The 19,516-nt window shown below is 44.8% G+C and overlaps 2 protein-coding genes across 4 annotated transcripts in view; one reads left to right on the top strand and one right to left on the bottom strand.

Annotated features, from left to right (window-relative positions):
• GNE (glucosamine (UDP-N-acetyl)-2-epimerase/N-acetylmannosamine kinase) overlaps positions 1-9,190 on the top strand; it is a 46,152-nt gene extending 36,962 nt beyond the window's left edge. For all 3 annotated transcript variants that reach the window (XM_077817849.1, XM_077817848.1, XM_077817847.1), the window contains one exon: positions 2,175-9,190. In XM_077817849.1, coding sequence (XP_077673975.1) covers positions 2,175-2,410 — 236 coding nt within the window. In that variant the 3' untranslated portion in view covers positions 2,411-9,190. The remainder of the gene's footprint in view (positions 1-2,174) is intronic.
• CLTA (clathrin light chain A) overlaps positions 9,184-19,516 on the bottom strand; it is a 30,083-nt gene continuing 19,750 nt past the window's right edge. The window contains exon 5 of the mRNA XM_077817851.1: positions 9,184-9,640. Coding sequence (XP_077673977.1) covers positions 9,469-9,640 — 172 coding nt within the window. The 3' untranslated portion in view covers positions 9,184-9,468. The remainder of the gene's footprint in view (positions 9,641-19,516) is intronic.

Genomic DNA, 19,516 nt, shown 5'->3' with positions numbered 1-19,516 from the left:
TTAGAGATTTGGTTAAACAGATTACAAATTGCATGGTCATGGGACCCTTTGCTATTTCTTTTGGGATTTCCTGCTCCAGGGGATTAGAATATTAACACATCATGCTTTTCCTTTTCTTGTGGCAAGCAAAATAGCTCTGGCTTCACACTGGAAAAAAGGACAGGTTCTGATCATTCAGTATTGGTATGGGAAATTATGGGACACTTCAGTGATGGGCCAATAAATATATATGCTAGGCAACCAAAATGAAACCGTTTCTATGAAGCGTTGTTCCAGTTTATACAATACTTTACAATGCACAGTTTTTCTGAGTTTTCAAAACAAGCATTAAATGTAACCAGTTTCCTTATGTGTAACCAATATAGCCGACGGAGGTATTTTCTTTCCTTTGTTCTCCCTAGCACGGCGATATGTGTTGACTTCCTCTCTCATCTATATCATGGTATAACATTACCCAGCTATAAACAATTGAATTTTTCTTTTACTCTTGAAAGAAAAGAGGATGATGAGCACAAGTGTCCCAGCTAGCTGTCCCAGTATTCTACACTAACACTTTCTCTCAAGAAAAGGAATACATTCTGTTGTAATTCTGGTGTTCTGGATAGAAAAATTATAAACATCTGCCATATGGCATTAATTACTCCTGAGGGAATTCTACAGAAAAAAGTTAAAAATTCTGCTCACAATATTTTTAAATTCTTCAAATTTCATTTGTCAATAAATAAATGTAGAGGCTCCAGCGTGGCAGTGGGAGATCACCCTGCAGGGCCCTCCCACCCCCACCTCCTTGGGGCATGGACTTGGCAGTGAGACTGCACTGACTCTGAGACAGCACAAGGGCTGGGGCTGGCCCAGAAACACCCCGGGGCCCTGCCCCTCCATGCCTGGCACACCAGGATCCAAGTGTGGAGGGGCTTAGTGTGTGTGGGGGATCCAGGTTTCTGTGTGGCCCAATCTCAATGAACGGGCTCATTGGGGTGTTACTTTCACTTTCATAGAATATCAGGTTTGGAAGGGACCTCAGGAGGTCATCTAGTCCAACCCCCTGCTCAAAGCAGGACCAGTCCCCAATTTTTGCCCCAGATCCCTACATGGCCCCTCGAGGATTGACCTCACAACCCTGGGTTTAGCAGGCCAATGCTCAAACCACTGAGCTATCCCTCCCCCTGGGTGCAGGGGCAGTGGGACTCTGCAGTGGGATCCAGGTAAAGGTGATTGGGACTCAGCAGGTTTGGTCTAAGTGTGGGGGGATGGGGCTCGGAAGGCGGGGTCTGGGTCTAAGGGGCTCAGTGGGGGGGGTTGGGTGCTGGGGGAATAGGGCTTAGTGGGATTTGGGTCCAGGTACCGCTGTTTGGGGCTCAGTGTGGTGCGGGTTTGGATGCAGAGGACTCATCAGGGTGTGGGGTGGTCTGGGTGAAGGGGTGGGGGTCCTGATGCAGGGGGTGAGGCTTGGCGGGATAGGGGTTCAGGTGTAGGGGTAGGGTGACCAGATAGCAAGTGTGAAAAATCGGGACGGGGTGAGGGGTAATAGGCGCCAATAAGAAAAAGCTCCGAATCCCGGGACTGTCCATATAAAATTGGGACATCTGGTCACCTTATGTAGGGGACTCATGGGGGCGTGTCTTGGTGCAGAGGGGGTGATACTCATCAGGGAGGTCTGGGTGTGGGGGGCTCTGGATGCACCAGGGTTGGGTGGACCAGGGAGCAGCTCCCCATACAGTGACCACTCCCACTGTGGCTGAGAAGTGATGGGGCGGGAAGCAGGGGCAGGGGGTGTGGATCTTCCTGCAGCCTGGAGAGGTTTCTGGGTGTGGGTCCTTGCAGAGAAAGAGAAGTTGAGACTGGCCCAGCATAGGAGCCCCCAGCCGAGGTTACCCTAGCCCTGCTTCTGCCCCCACTCCCTCCCCACAGACACCCAAAACAACATGCCTGCACTGCTGGAGAGGCGTGTATGACTGTTCCTGCAGTTTCCCTTTGCTTCCCTATCAGAAAGTCATTTTTCTGCGGGGAAGCAAAGAAATCTGTGGGGGACATGAATGCTGTGCGCATGCAGTGGCACAGAATTCTCCCAGGAGTAATTAATGTGTTTAGAGACATTAGGTCAGACCCTGATGTTCAGATTCTTCTGTGATATTGTCTTTTTGCTGTAATGTCTCTTTCCTTTGTTTTCACAGCTGGCACAGCTCTAGGCCTTGGAGTGGTGAATATCCTGCACACCATGAACCCCTCTCTGGTGATCCTTTCAGGAGTTTTAGCAGGCCATTACGTTAACATCGTCAAAGACGTGATCCATCGGCAGGCTTTGTTCTCTGCTGAGACAGTGGATGTGGTTGTCTCAAATCTGGCGGACCCTGCTCTGCTTGGAGCTGCTAGTCTGGTGCTAGATTACAGTACACGCCGAATATACTAGGTACCTGGGGAAATTACCGAAATGGACAGTCCAGCTGTATAACTGTTCTGAGGGGGAAAAATACTGTGCCCAAAGTATTTCCTGCTGACCATCAGCTTTATCTTCTGTAGTAAAGCAGACTAGTGTTTTAGGTAGTTAGTTACTACTTCAGTATTTCCTTATTGTAGTAATACCTCTTTGTATTTTTTTCTACATTTTAGCCAAGTTCAGATGAAGTAATGTGCATTTCCATTTTTTTGTTCACCTCTGTAGCTTGGGAGCTCAGGTGTTGCTTAAGCAATGCTAGAAAGACTTATCCATAAGCACATTCCAGTGTTCTCCCGGGATATATTTGGTGAGGTGTGCCAAGTTCTAGACAACACTTGGGGACCCTGGTCCTGTCTCGTAACTATGTAAAACTAGAAAAGCCTGCAGACAAGTACTGGTTTGGTTTGACTCAGCTTTGAATTTCCTCGCCCTCACGCACAAGTGGATGTGCTGCAATCCTAACCCATAGGGCGTCATCCCGCTGGGTGGAAAGAACACAGAGGTTGCCTCTCAGGAGGCAACCGTGGCAGCCAGAGCTCCTCTCGGAGAAGGATTCTTTTTGTTGTTATTTATTTGTATTGTTGGTGCCTAGGGGTCCCAGTCAGGGATCGGGGCCCTGTTTGTGAAAAAGGAAAGACTGTCCCTGTCCACATAAGCTTACAAGATGCTACATGTGGCCAGACAAACTGGGGAGTGTGGGAACAAGGTAGCAGAGTGTCATCTGTGCCTCCTCAGCAATTGGCAATGACCAGCAGTGAGTTATTTGAATTTGACCTGTTCCACTAATTTGGATGTAGGTTAGGGAGGATTTCAGTTTCTCCGAGTTGCTGGTCTGCCACAGCATGAGTCTGTCCCATGTTAACATGCCAGGATTATTCACGCCTTCGTTGCCTGTCGGCTGGACTACTGCAGTGCAAGAGCCCTGAGCATGAAGCCATCAGCACTCAGGAAACTCCAGCTGGTACAAAATACTGCAGCACATCTCCTTGGAAACCCAGGCTACCACAAGCACATCAGACCTGCCCTCTGCTCCCTAAACCAGCTTCCCAGTATGGACTACTCAATCACGTTCAAGGTCGTGGCTCTTATCTTCAAGGTGCTCTGTGGCTTGAGCCCAAGGTATCTAAAAGACTGCCTAAAGTTCTGGTATGAAGATCATGATTGACAACTGCGCTCCTCTGGCACAATGAAACTTTCTACCCTACATGTCAAGCTTATCTGAGCAGGAGAGACAGCCTTCTCATGAGCCGGCCTGAGTCTGGAACAGACTCTCCAAGAAATGAAACTATCACAAACCTCCCCACCTTCCGCTCCAAGCATCAGAGGCATTTCTTGGACCATGTCTTCTCTAGCATACACGTGCACCTCCCCCCCTTTCCAGTATATCTGCGTGTATGCTAGTATAAAACTTCCAGAACAAAACACACTTCTCCTCATCGAGGGGGATGAGCAAACTGCCATGTGACAGAGGTTAGTCCCATTGCTTAATGCACTGCTGGAAGGTGCACAGATACTATGGAGCTGAGCACCCATATAGAACAGGCTAGCTGACGAGACTGTAGCTCCTCATCCAGGGTGGAGAGCTTTCAGCTCCCTGTATGGTTCTGTCCTGTTATGAGGATAACATGTAATCTCCCCTCCAGCTTGCTCCTGAATGAGCAATCCTGCGTCCTCTCTGTTATCTTCAGCCACCAAAACTGCCTGCAAATGGACGGGATCCCTCCTCCATTCTAGTCTGCAAGGATGCTGCTGCAGCTCTCAATGGAATGACGTTGCTCAAAGCCAGCACCAAGAACCAGCCCATTTCCCAGCCCCATGGGAAGTTTTTAATCATCTCAGACAAAGGCTTCTCTTGCCTCAGGAAAACTTCCCTTGTGGGGACCTCGCAGTGTGTCCTTCCTTGATCCCTCCTGAAATCTTCTGTTTCTCCAGACATTGAAAAAGCCAGAAACACTCTAGCTAGGACTCAAGAAATATTCAAGGAAGTGACAGGGCCCCTTCCCTCCTACTCTACTAGCTCAGAACCTTAAACACACCAGAGAGCTCTGGGGCGCTGAGCAGCGTCTCTGTGCTTAATCCTGAGAGCTGGAACTCTCAAGCAGCTAGGCCCTAGATGGTTGGGGCCACAGTGCCCTCCATGCAGGGCCCTCAGTTATGGAATTGGCTTTACCCAGCTCCCTGAGACTTTGCTGCCCTGCAGGGCCCTGAAAGGGTGGAGGGGCTAGTTTTCTTTTGTCACGCTAACATGTTAAATGGAGAGTGCTCTTTGGCAGATGGGGTTAAATATTATTTCAGGTGCCCTTGGAGAACCTGCCCCTCGTGCTCAGTATAAACTGGACAATAAATGTAAGCCCAAGCCTCTGCATCCCTAGGAGAGGTCTGAAAAACATCTCCAGGGTGCTCACTTACACCATACCAGGGCTGAGGACAGACCTCAGAAGAGGCAGTCTAACATGATGGCATCATGAATGGATGTGCACGCATGGCCCAGACTTCCTCAAGGCCGTTTGGGAGTTCATCCTGCAGGGAATATGGCCAGTGGGGCTTCCCTACCAGTGGAAGTCAGAAAGGTACTCTTGAGAAGGACAGTCAAACAGGGGAGAAGGGCAGCCAGACTTACTGGGATGCCAGCTGTGCAATTAGCCTTCCTGGAAATCTATAAATAAGTTGTGTGTCGTGGAGTAGCAGATTTGAACCACCAGCACTTTGCTGCAGCAGAGGACACTGCCCCCGTGCATGGGCAGAGGGCACAGTCAAGCCCCTAGGAGCCAGGCATGTGAAGTGGGCGCTGAACACCAGAGCAAAGAGAACAGTCTGTGCCCAGTTAAACATTCCAGTTAGCAACACAAGAATACAGCTCTGAGACCTTAGACTCCAACCCACGTTCCCCAATGCTCAGGTACTTTGCAGAGGTGCTGCATTCTCTTCTCTCTCAGACGGCCAGTATCTATCCCAGAATGACACTGACTGCACCAGGGATGGTCACTGTTCTCTGTCAAGGAAACAATCAAGATTCTACTTGCAGGGCCCAGTGTGCCCTCCAAACCTGATGGGGTTTGTCCCCCCCCTTTTTTTTTTAAGAGAAAGAGGACACTTAGCAGAGGATGTGGGATGTGCTGAACATTTCCCTAGGAGCATCCCTTTGATGCACAGTGGTGGTCTGAACAGGGTAGGAATGGCTGCATGTGAGATCCTGCCTGCTCTTCAGCAAAGTCCCCTCTCGGCTGCAGCTTTATGGGCATTCAGAGCTATGTGGTCCAAGGTACACACCTGTACTAAACAAGCGAGAGGGCTTGGCTTCCCTTGCGGCAGGGGTAGCCCAGGCTGTTGCAGATCAGAACCTCAATGAAGAACTTGTTCAGAGTAAGGTCCCTCCGAACGGGTGGTTTCACTGCTGCTCGTTTCCGTTACTCAGGCTTGCTGCACATCTAGCTGGGTAAGGCAGGGAGTAGAGCACACCAGAACTAATGCCAAGGAAGAGGCCATGGAGTTCAGTGATTGCATGGGACCAAAAAAGAGAAAATGGGAATGGGGGAGAGGGAGGGTGGATGATAGGTTTGGGACACTGAGCAGAGAGCCTTGCAGAGGCCCACCACTCTGCAAAGGAGTCCAAAGTGCCAGGGGACACTGGGCTGAGGTATGGGATAGACTGGCTTCACAGAGAACATCCCCAGTGAGCTCCCTCTTCCTAGGGTGGGGGATGGCCAGCTGGGCCAGTGGCAGGAAGGTGACAAGGAGGCCTTGTACCTGTAACATGGTGTGCACCGGTAAGGAGAGGTGGGGAGAAGTGCAGCCAAAACCTCAGCAGGAGGAGCAGTGTTTGGCCTCAGTGAGCCACACCAGTGCCATGTCTGGCCTCATGGCTCCAAGAAGGAGCTGCTGATTTATGACCTGGGCAGGTGGAAAGACAGCACTTAATGGAAGATTGGCCCTGCACTAGCCATACAGGTTAACCTGGAGCACAGTCCACCCTATCATCCTTAAACCAGCCCTGCAAACATGGTCCAAGGCACAAAGTGGCCTTACCTACCCTCTGCTCAATGCTTAGGAATGGGGAAGTGGCCAGGACTGTACCCTCTTGTCCAACTGGTGACTCTCAAGGGTGTGGAAGGTAGGCATTGCAAGGCTGCATTAAGCATTCAGTGGGGCCCTTTGTGTAAGTTCTGGGTCCAATTGTAATATACTAGGCTGCAGTGTTGGTATCCCCATGAATGAAGGAAAGAGACCAGTGGTGCTCCATAGTGCCATCTGCTGCTGGGCCAGGAGTAGCAGCAAAAGGGGTAGATGTTTTTCATAAATGGGTGGGGGAAATAAGGTCTGAGGGAAAGTTTGATCAGACCTGGGATTTTATGACCACCCCTGCCCCTGCAACTTTCTTCTCTTTTGGTGAACTTATGGGAGGGGTACTGTGGTGCAGCACTAGGGGATACACACAGGGCCTGCTAGTAAAGGTCCAACATCTCAAAAGTGCCTAAATCCCATTGATTTCAATACTAGTGAGGGGGCCTAGGTGTTTTAGAAAATTTCACCTGCTGTCTATCTGGCTCTTCAAGCACCTAAATACCTTTAAAAATCTGGCCCCAAGTGACTTGGGTACTTTCAAAAATGGGACTTAGATGCCTTTGAAACATACTCTGTGTTAATTGGGTCCCTAGCACCTGCACTGGGCAGGAGCTATGATGTCAGTGCAGCTGCTACAACCATTCTCCCAGGATTTTCCCTTTAGAAATCAGTGATGGTGCACAAAAAAGTCTTTTCAATTAAGTAACTGGGTGGGGCTTTGCTAGAACAAGATGGTTCAGCTTTTCAAGGGGCTTAAAGCACTTTCCAATGAATTGCCAATCTAGTGTGTCTGAATTACAGCAAAGTAGAGGGCATTGTTGCACTTGAATAAAAAACACAAAAAAAGTGTAAAGTTCACAATGCTGGGAAAGTAACATGGGGACATTTGATCTTTGTTCTATTGTGACATGAGAGCTGTATGTCTTGTCTGTTGTGTGGGATGCTGCGGAGTCATCTGTGCATTGTTTGTGACAGGGGCAGACTGTCTGCATGTATTGATTGCATATCTTCAGGGAACACATGCAACAGCTTGAAAAAAATCCTTGGTCAACAATGTTCTGTAGTACTATTGATGCTACACTGAACTTATAGGAGGAATGTTCCTTTTTTAGGCAAGAACCAGCGTTATGTAGTAAAAATGTTAGAAGCTTCAGTGAAAACACTGAAGACAAACAAGGCCCTTGTCTATTTAGAGTTGTTTTAGACAGGTAAGCCATCTGTAACTTAATTGGTAATGAGAATCTAATGGTAGGAGCATGTACTTGTCCTTGCAGATTTTGGTACTTTTACTACACTGTTTCTATATAGAAAGTCAGTTGAAAATGGTTTAGGAGCATTGCTCACTCATACTGAGCAAGATGAGTGGATTTACTCTCATTCATACCAGTTATCTTCCTACTATTTACTCTACGGTTTCTGGGTATTTGTTAAACTTTCAGTTATCTGGATAGTTCACTCATTTTAATTGTAATGTTGCATGAACTGTACTTTGTAACAGACAGACTGATGGGATATTCAACATGAAGTTTTAAACCCATGGACTTCAGTGTTTTTTTAAATTGCTTAATGAAGAGATTAAGTATTATCCCTTTCTTGTATCTCACTTTTTCCTGTTTGCCCCAAGAACTTCCCTTCTCCTAACATAATAGAGTTGGTTGAATGCACGTGTACTCAGCTACCACCACCTAGTTCACTTGCCTTGCCTTCCAGCTATTATACGAGGTAGTGGAAAGAACTAGCTCTCAGTAATTGCTCATACATAAGGAAACTAACATGGTTGGCAGTTGCAGTATATCCATACCTCCTTGCTGCAAAAGAAGTGTATATGCTTAAGCTGAACAACAGATTCTTCACCCTTCCCATTTGATCTACATTTGGACACTCTTGGGGAGCAATTGAAAATATTGGGAATTTGTCTCCAAAAGACAAAGAGGGGACTTGATGCAGTTATGAGCTCTTGCTCTACCTTTCTCACAAAAGTAGGGGCACTCAACAAAACTTACAAGTGGCAGATTCAAGATTGATAAAGTGCTTTCACATAGATTGTTATTCTTCCCACCCCCACAGTACCTGACCACTTTAATACCTTTATCCTACCACTCCCCTATGATGTCACTCCCTTTCCTCTCAGTCACCCCAGCTGGGCTTACAGGACATAGAAGCACATGGAGCAAGCCTACCAGCCTGCCCCTTTCCTATGGCTGACCAGCAGCTGTCTCTGAATCAGCAGGAAGGGAAAATAAGCAGGGGCCTTCAATACATTAGACCAGCAGATTGGCTGTGGGCAGCATGGCTCTATAGCTGCTCCTTTCCCCCAGAGCTTCCATCTGGCATGCTAGTTAGCAAAGTTAGCCAGGATGGAGCTAATGTTCCCAAGTCAGTTTCAACTGGTTGTTGCAGAGAGGTGCTTAACTGCTCAAGATTAGAGCCACAGGGGGCTTTAAAGGTGTGGTCATTGCCATCATGCAGCAAGGTAGATGTCCTCCTACCCACTGGTCTGTCACCTCATTGTAATGCCACACAGTGGGTGAGGCCGGTGCTTTAGATCTTCTTTGGGAAAGTTAAACTGCCACTATAACAAGGCTAGAAGTTTGCTCCTGGACACTATCTGAATTGATCATTTCCCCTTTAGAAGGGGAGATGGGGAAGCTACCTCCGTCTATGAAAAAAAGAGGACAGAGATGTAACTCTTTAACAGACCTTTAATACCAGTACAGTTGAGAGTGACATCTCAGTGCACAAGAGTACAGAGAGACTACAGTTCTGGAGGTTCTCTCCTCCCATTTGGGACAGAGGAAGGAAACATGAGGAAGAACATGCAATCACAAACAATGATCAACTCTAGATACTTCATGAGGTTTGGTCCAAAAAAAACACATTTAAACATAATTAATCCAATTACTGCAAACACAGCTTCTCTGAGTAAGGTTAAGATATTGCATTTGTAGTGTTTCCATTGTGCTTTTCCTTCAGCGAACCAGTGGAGCCTGCTTGAGTGAAATAAGGATGGAGCGCATGCGGGACACATCTTTTGCCTGCTTACTAGACTTGGGATTAAAGTCACAGAGCCGAGCCACACGTTCCCACTCGGTGCCTGGGGAAGTTTCTTCCACATCATTCACAAAGGCTTCTTCAGCTGCCCTAGAAGCAATCCAATATTACATGTTAATGGTGGATCTGTATGCCTCCTGGAAGCCACTCCTTTCCCTCCACAGAATACGGTTCAGTTTTACACATGTCATAAGAAAAATGTAACCTGACAGCTGCTTGAGAACATTAAGGCTTGTTAAGCTCCCCGACCCCAACCTTGGAGATGAACAGGTTGCAGTAATCTGCTATGCACAAGCAGTGCAGAAAATTGCTGTGTAAAATGTTGGAATACAGGTGTTTGGTTTAAGAGCAGTTATGCAATCTTCGCTTAAGTATGCACACAAAAAGTTTAAGACACTGACAGACAATTTAAAGCAATGCCTTGGTACATTTATTGTTTAAGCCTTCAACTTTTATCAGTTTGCTTTGGACATTTGCCAACTGGAAGTTTACCATCTACTGAAGTGCAAGATTGAGGAATAACTTCCATTTGGTTTACAGATACTCCAAGGCGTGCAGGCCACCGTAAAACTGTGTGCTGATGGTTCCCAATGGTGTAGAGAAGCAGCGTGGATTGAAGAGGAATTTAAGTCATAGCTCCCATGCTTGCATCTGCTATAGACTTACGAGGCATGTTTTGGCAAAGGGGAGGGTTACACCGAGTTCAGCTAAAAGGATAACATTTCCCCTTCTTTTAGCCCGAATGTACTCAGTGAAGTCTTTTCAACGGGTAGGTTAGCAAACAATAAGCAGTGTTATCCTTTTGGCATCCCTGTGCTGCTAGCAGCATTGCTCCAAGGAACATGAACCCTTTGGTGCCTAGGTTAAGCAAATTGTGGGGCCCTGGTAGCCGCATAAGGGCTAAAGCAGTAAGCACTTTGAGAGAAATCAAACCAAATCCATCTACTCCAACAAGCAGTACAGAGAAAGCAATGACAGTGATCATCCTATGGAAGGGAAGGGGCAGCACTGGGCACAGGGATGATTCGAGTACAAACACCACTGAAGACAAGGGTCACTACAAACACTGCTACTTCATGTGACAAGACACTTAAGGGGGGCAGTGAAGATTTTTACTTAACTGTTCTAGGCTGTAGCAAGGATGGTTTATGTTTGTGCTTAAAGGTGAAGAGAAGAAAAGAAACAAGGAGAGAAAGTTTAAGTCAGATATAGAAAATGAAAATGAGCTTAATGCAGATGATAAGCTAGCTGGACATGCACTAGTAGCTCAGTCTACATTCAGGAAACATGCTGCCAGTTTTAGTCTGCAGCCGTTACACGGCACATTTCCTTTTGCATTGGCTACATGGAGACTGGTACAGGAAACAAGTGTTTTAATACCACGTCTTTCAGTGGAAACTTCGAGACTTCAGAACAAGATCAAACACCACCTGTAAATCCAGCATTTCACAAGTCTTGGCTTACATCCACCTACAGTTAGGCCATCAATTCCACAGTGGAACTTCAATCTTAATTCACTCAGACAAAGCCATACTACTGTTCTCACCAGTACACCTTTAAAAGGTGCTTTAGTATCTGAAATGGTCATCTTTGAATTCAAGTCTATAAATGTAAGGGAAGAAATTAAAGCATATGAACAAGCCAAAAAAAGCCACATTGTAATCCTTAAACCCATTAGTGAAAATGCACATCATTCTTTGGGGGTTGGAAACCAGGGCTTTTACTTAGAAAAAGTAGAGCTAGACTGAAAGGCCCATGGGCTTACTTGTCTGTCTGCACACACAGCATTGTTCTCCAATGTTTGGCTGTCTGGTTTCATATGCTGCATGTAATGGTGCTTTCACCACTCTATCCTTTGGGAGATATTCCCATATGGGTAAATACTCAGATGAAACTGGGCGAACAATCCTAACTTCCTCTCCACCACCCCGATTGCATATTAAGGCCTACTTTTCCCACAATTGACTGCACAGAGTTAAGTGCTAAATAACTGGCTTGATTTTCAGAGGTGCTGAGCACTGGACATTCTCACTGACTTCAACACAAGCTTTAAGTGCTCAGTACCTCTGACAGTCAAGTTAAATCCTTTTAGACCTCCCTCAAATCAAGCCCTCCAGCCTCAAGTGTTTGTTTGTAGGAAAGTGTTGCTTTTCTATTGAAGATCTTGTCTGTAGAGGTGGCTAGGGCCAAAAAGCAGCATCTGGGTGAGAAAGTACCAACACAGGAGAGCTTTGTTACCTCCATGCTCATAATACACCTTAGTGTGCAACCAAACTTCCATGGGCCTGGAAGCAGGAGTTTAGTCTTGCTGTCATTTAGCAGTCTATTATTGGTGGTACACATGCTGCATGGGTTAGTACAAGTGATATCCAGTACGTCTCAGATGACCCTCTAGAGATCAAGGGGACATTTCACTCTTCAGTATTGCAGCTCAAATACCATGCTGTATTGTATGAAGAACTGCTATATATACACCCATCAGCCTCTGATGCTGGACTCCAAATACACAGTGTAATGTAGTCACCAGATATATTAACTGTCTCTGAAGGATAACGAAGAGGATCAGACAGATAATTAGTAGTTAGGCAACATACACATAACCAATCACGTCAGCGAAGGGTTGTTTGTAGAAAGCTTCATCTGCCACCCTGGGCAGCAAGTAGTCCAAGAGGAAGGCAAGCAGGCAGGAGAAAAGAGAGAAGAATGAGAAGCAGAGAATATAGCAGAAGACAGGTTAGGTAAAACAAGAGAACTGTATTAAACTAGATACCAAATCAGAGTGAATCTGTAGTTGGAGTCAATATGCTGAGCTGGAAAGTGACTAATATTCAGTTGCATGTTCTGCATCAAGTTTTCCCCATGGAGGAACAGCTCGACAAACTTTGAGATACCTAGCTGTAGACTGGAGACTCTGGACTAGTTCAGGGAGACAGATCAGGATGTACTGATTTAAACCAAAGCTGTGTAAAATCACTGATTTTACAGCAAGGAGGAAACCTTGATTTAAATGAATTTGTTTTCATTTGTACTTTTATTTATTTTCATAGAATCATAGAAATGTAGGGCTGGAAGTGACCTTGAGGGGTCATCTAGTCTAACTCCCTGCACTGAGGAAAGACCAAGTAAACATTGACCATTCCTGACAGATGTTTGTCCAATCTGTTCTTAAAACCTCCAATATGGGGATGAGAATTCCCTTGGAGCCAATTCCAATACTTAGCTACTTTTGAACTGTAAGGATAGTTAACTTAAATCTCCGTTGCAGCTGATTAAACGTATTACTTTTTGTCCTACTTTTGGACAACATGGAGAACTGATCACCATCCTCTTTGTAACAGTCCTTAACATATTTGAGAACTGCTACTAGGTTCTCTCCCACCCAAAGTCTTTTCTCAAGAAAACATGCCTTTTTTTTGGCCTTCCCTCACAGGTCAGACTTTCTAAACCTTTTTATTTTTTTGTTGCTCTTGTTGATTGCCAAAGGTTGACGGCCATTAAAACATTTTGATGGTTAGATATAGCCTTTACATTAGATTTGGTGCGTACCGAGGATATAATGCACCTATACGTCTTTATTTAAGCAACTATATAGCTTAATATACATTTAAAAAAAATTACTGATCATGTACTAGATTAAGAAAATTACTTGTGATGTGTCAAGTTCTATCTAGATGGAAATTCAAAATTAATTAGAAGTGCACTAAAACATAAGAAAGACATCAAAAAGTCTATCAAATGAGTTTGAAATGCAAATGTTTTATCAGGAGGTATTATTTGTAGTTTGTTAACTGATTTCTAGTTACCATGCCCTTTGAGATTTTAGAGCTAGTAGATTCTCGTATATCTAGTTTTGAATTCATAGATCAGAAGATGAAAACAGTTGAGAGTTGAAAAAGCAGGAAAGCTTGGTTTCTTAACTTTGAATGAACTAGTCATTGCACTGAATCATTTCAGTTTATTCTAGTCAAAGAAACACTCTCTCTGCACCTGCAAGGGACAACTGCTGATGCAGCACTTCAACAGATTCAGCCAGTGACTTCCACCAGCTCAGTGATTTGACTCTCTAAACCTGGAAAAAATGTTCTAGATTTCTGTATTTAAATTATTTTAAAGAGATCTATGTTAGGGTCTATGCTTTGTTTGTTTATTTATAATAAACCTGTAATTTAAAAAAATTTTAAATCAGATTTTTAACCACTCCACACTTCAGCGTGTATGTCCACTGTATTGGAGACCTATTTAGTAACTTTGGATGATCCCACTTTTCCATCTGGAAGTCTTACAGAAGAGCCATCCGAAGGGCTGTAAAGATGGTCAATCACACCCATTTGGGCCTATGCTCTTCCAAGTTCACCATTACCACAATGGAGGAGGGGAATGAACCCCTCTTTCTACACTCTGAGCTCATCCCCCAGTTACAAGTTCACATCAGTTATCTCAGGGTTTACAGTACCTGAACTCCAGGACCGAGCTAAAGGACAGGCTTTGATGACATTTTGAACTTCACTGTCAGTCTACCCAGCAATGTGTTACTCAGACCGTCAGCAGGAAGATGTGAGCAGTGTGGAAATTTCATTTGCATGAGAAACAAAGAGTAAGGGGTGTGTGCTAGAGTTCAGAGGGGAAGCCCTCCATTTGATTATTACAAAATATTACTCTTTCCAACACCATGGGAGCTTCAGCTCCTCTTCCACCTCACCAAAGAACCAGGCCTGCCTCTCTTGCTCCCATCATGCAGAGGCTTCTCACCTGGGAGCAATGGTTAGGTGAGGGAGAGATAAGGAGTTAGACTGACCCCCTTCCAATGAGGGAGTTGCCCCACAAAACTCGTTTAAAGAGATCAAGTGGACCATTTGACAAATCTCTGTACTTCCAACTCAGTTTTGCTATCTAATGGGCAAACGATTGACTGGTATGAGGGGTTTCATAGATTCATAGATATTTAGGTCAGAAGGGACCATTATGATCATCTAGTCTGACCTCCTGCACAACGCAGGCCACAGAATTTCACCCACCACTCCTACAAAAAAAAACCTCACACCTATATCTGTGCTATTGAAGTCCTCAAATTGTAGTTTAAAGACCTCAAGGAGCAGAGAATCCTCCAGCAAGTGACCCGTGCCCCATGCTACAGAGGAAGGCGAAAAACCTCCAGGGCCTCTTCCAATCTGCCCTGGAGGAAAATTCCTTCCCGACCCCAAATATGGCGATCAGCTAAACCCTGAGCATATGGGCAAGATTCATCAGCCAGATACTACAGAAAATTCTTTCCCAGGTAACTTGGATCTTACCCCATCTAAAACCCATCACAGGCCATTGGGCCTATTTACCATGAATATTTAATTACCAAAACCATGTTATCCCATCATACCATCTCCTCCATAAACTTATCGAGTTTAATCTTAAAGCAAGATAGATCTTTTGCCCCCACTACTTCCCTCGGAAGGCTATTCCAAAACTTCACTCCTCTGATGGTTAGAAACCTTCGTCTAATTTCTAATCTAAATTTCCTAGTGGCCAGTTTATATCCATTTGTTCTTGTGTCCACATTGGTACTGAGTTTAAATAATTCCTCTCCCTCTCTGGTATTTATCCCTCTGATATATTTATAGAGAGCAATCATATCTCCCCTCAGCCTTCTTTTAGTTAGGCTAAACAAGCCAAGCTCCCTGAGTCTCCTTTCATAAGACAAGTTTTCCATTCCTCGGATCATCCTAGTAGCCCTTCTCTGTACCTGTTCCAGTTTGAATTCATCCTTCTTAAACATGGGAGACCAGAACTGCACACAGTACTCCAGGTGAGGTCTCACCAGTGCCTTATATAACGGTACTAAAACCTCCTTATCCCTACTGGAAATACCTCTCCTGATGCATCCCAAGACGACATTAGCTTTTTTCACAGCCATATCACATTGGCAGCTCATAGTCATCCTATGATCAACCAATACTCCAAGGTCCTTTTCCTCCTCCGTTACTTCTAGTTGATGCGTCCCTAGCTTATAACTAAAATTCTTGTTATTAATCCCTAAATGCATGACCTTACACTTCTCACTATTAAATTTCATCCTATTCCTATTACTCCAGTTTACAAGGTCATCCAGATCCTCCTGTAGGGTATCCCTGTCCTTCTCTAAATTAGCAATACCTCCCAGCTTTGTATCATCTGCAAACTTTAGTAGCACACTCCCACTTTTTGTGCCCAGGTCAGTAATAAAAAGATTAAATAAGATTGGTCCCAAAACCGATCCCTGAGGAACTCCACTGGTAACCTCCCTCCAACTTGACAGTTCACCTTTCAGTAGGACCCGTTGTAGTCTCCCCTTTAACCAATTCCCTATCCACCTTTCAATATTCCTATTGATGCCCATCTTATCCAATTTAACTAATAATTCCCCATGTGGCACCGTATCAAACGCCTTACTAAAATCTAAGTAAATTAGATCCACTGCGTTTCCTTTATCTAAAAAATCTGTTACTTTCTCAAAGAAGGAGATCAGGTTGGTTTGGCACGATCTACCTTTTGTAAAACCATGTTGTATTTTGTCCCATTTACCATTGAGTTCAATGTCCTTAACTACCTTCTCCTTCAAAATTTTTTCCAAGACCTTGCATACTACAGATGTCAAACTAACAGGCCTATAATTACTTGGATCACTTTTTTTCCCTTTCTTAAAAATAGGAACTATGTTAGCAATCCTCCAATCATACGGTACAACCCCTGAGTTTACAGATTCATTAAAAATTCTTGCTAATGGGCTTGCAATTTCTTGTGCCAATTCTTTTAATATTCTTGGATGAAGATTATCTGGGCCCCCCGATTTAGTCCCATTAAGCTGTTTGAGTTTCGCTTCTACCTCAGATATGGTGATGTCTACCTCCATATCCTCATTCCCATTTATCATGCTACCATTATCCCTAAGATCCTCTTTAGTCTTATTAAAGACTGAGGCAAAGTATTTGTTTAGATATTGGGCCATGCCTAGATTATCCTTGACCTCCACTCCATCCTCAGTTTTTAGCGGTCCCACTTCTTTCTTTGTTTTCTTCCTATTTATATGACTATAGAACCTTTTACTATTGGTTTTAATTCCCTTTGCAAGGTCCAACTCTACTTGACTTTTAGCCTGTCTCACTTTATCCCTACATATTCTGACCTCAATAAGGTAGCTTGCCTTACTGATCCCTCCCTTCTTCCACTCCCTATATGCTTTCTGCTTTTTCTTAATTACCTCTCTAAGATGCTTGCTCATCCAGCTTGGTCTACAACTCCTGCCTATGAATTTTTTCCCCTTTCTTGGGATGCAGGCTTCCGATAGCTTCTGCAGCTTTAATTTAAAATAATCCCAGGCCTCCTCTACCTTTAAACCCATAAATTCTTCAGTCCAATCCACTTCCCTAACTAATTTCCTTAATTTTTGAAAGTCAGCCCTTTTGAAATCAAAAACCTTAGTTGCAGATTTATTTTTGTTAATCCTTCCATTCAGTTTGAACTGAATTAGCTCATGATCACTTGAGCCAAGATTATCCCCTACAACCATTTCCTCTATGAGGTCCTCATTACTCACCAAGACCAAATCTAAAATAGCATCCCCTCTAGTCGGTTCAGCAACTACTTGCTGAAGGAATCCATCAGCTATCGCATCTAGGAAAATCTGAGCCCTATTATTATTACTAGCACTCGTCCTCCAGTCTATATCTGGGAAGTTAAAGTCTCCCATGATCACACAGTTTCCATTAGTATTTACTTTATTAAAAACATTAAAAAGGGCTCTATCCATATCCAAATTAGATCCCGGCGGTCTATAGCACACCCCAAGCACTATCCCAGGGGAGGCTCTAATAGTTTTCTTCCCCAATTTAATTTTTGCCCAGACAGACTCAGTCATATCCATTTCATCGCTTCTTATTTCTTTACATTCTATCTCATCATTGATATACAGTGCTACTCCACCACCTTTACCTTTATTTCGGTCTTTCCTAAACAGCACATACCCTTCAATACCTGTAGCCCAGTCATGACTACTATTCCACCAGGTCTCTGTTATACCTATAATATCTGGTTTCACTTCCTGCACCAGTAACTCTAGTTCCTCCATTTTGTTACCTAGGCTCCTTGCATTAGTGTACAAACATCTTAATTTTTGCTGTTTAGCCTCACTCACATTCTGTACCCTATTAGGCACGGTTATTTTACTACCAGTATAACCTATTAGACTTGTATCTACACTGCCCTTCCTCCTACCTACAGCTGTATCCACTCTTACTTCATTTTCTTTCCACTCTATGCTTAATTCTGGCGTGGAGATTACCTGGACACCTCCCAACCATCTCCCCCAAATTCCTAGTTTAAAGCTCTCTTAATCAGTTGTGCCAGCCTCCATCCTAGAAGTCTATTTCCTTCCCTACTCAGATGAAGTCCATCCCGAGAGAACTGTCCTCTATCCATGAATGCCTCCCAATGGCCATACATCCCAAAGCCCTCCTTATAGCACCACTGCCTAAGCCATCTATTGATAGTCATAATCTTGTCACACCTTTGTTGCCCTTCTCTAGGAACAGGCAGAATCCCACTAAAGATCACCTGAGCCTCAATTTCCTTAAGCGTCCTCCCCAGCCTAGCATAGTCTCCCTTAATACTTTCCAGCGAGAATCTAGCCGTATCATTTGTTCCCACATGAAGGATAATTAGGGGATTCTTTCCCGCTCCCTTTAGAATCCTTTTCAACCTCAGGTCTACATCCCGTATCTTAGCACCCGGAAGACAGCACACCCTCCTATTTTCTGGATCAGCTCTGGTTACAGGCCTATCTATTCTTCTCAGTAAAGAGTCCCCAATCACATAGACCTGCCTTTTCCTAGTGACTGTGCTATTCTCCAGTCTATCCCCTGTTCCCTCTGGCTGCAAGTTCTTTCCATTCCCATTCTCCCTTGTAATCCTTTTTAACCCATCCTGTATCCTCCTGGGGCTCATATTTGGTGTAATCTCCATTAACTCTTCCCCTTTTCCTATAGGACTAACCTCTCTTCTCTTCTTCCTTGCCCTGTCACCTTCAGTGACTACCTGCTGAGCCCCTTCCTCATTTTCCAACTCTGCAAACCTATTCTTAAGCTCTATTTCTCCTTCACTAGCCCATCTTTTCCTCTGCCTAGTTCTTTTAGTCACATGCTTCCACTGACCACTTTCCTCACCCAGTCTCCCCTCAGAATTCCCTAGTCCTGCTTCCATCTGCAAGTCTGAGCTTTTCCCTTCAGATACCTCATGTCTTTGCTCCATAATCTGCTCAAACCCCTTCCTAAACTCTACCAGACTTTCCACCTGCATCTCCAAACCTCGGATCTTTTCCTCCATCAGCTCTATCAGACGGCACTTCATGCAGACAAAACTCTTACCAGGTGCCCCCTCCAGGATCATGTACATACCACAGCTTCCACATCCAGTCATCTTCATTGTGTCTTCTGCTACATGGGTCACTCCCACTGCCACCTCTGTATCTGTCATATCCTTCCCACCTAAATCCTGTTAATCTGGGAAACACAAACCACACCAAAACACCACCACCCACAGCAAAACCAAACCCAACACAAGCACCGCAAGACAAACTCCCCTTTCAAACTCCCCTGTTTCCAGCTCTGTTTGCTGGCTCCTGTGCCGCTGCAGCTGTCTGTGCCGCTGCCTGACTGGCTGCTACCTTTATAGGACCCCTAGTCAGTGAAGCCCCGCCCCCTAATCAGGGCTCAGCTTCTCTCCCAGCACAAAGCCCCTACAAACCTCTACACATACAAATACTACCAATACAAAAGGTTTATTCTTAAGAGCCCGACTTCTATATCCATTTTAAAAATTAAGACTATAGTAACGACTTTATATAGCATTGTTCAGCAGCTGAGAAGGAGGTATGGATCCGTGTTCATGTCGCATTCCCTGTCAGTACCTGGCCCAAGCCAGGGAAGCTAGTGATCCAATCAA

The sequence above is a fragment of the Eretmochelys imbricata genome, chromosome 5 (genome assembly GCF_965152235.1).
Source record: "Eretmochelys imbricata isolate rEreImb1 chromosome 5, rEreImb1.hap1, whole genome shotgun sequence".
In the NCBI taxonomy this organism is placed as follows: Eukaryota; Metazoa; Chordata; order Testudines; family Cheloniidae; genus Eretmochelys; species Eretmochelys imbricata.
The sequence above is the reverse complement of the archived record's forward strand: the minus strand, read 5'-3'. Positions and strand labels throughout refer to the sequence as shown.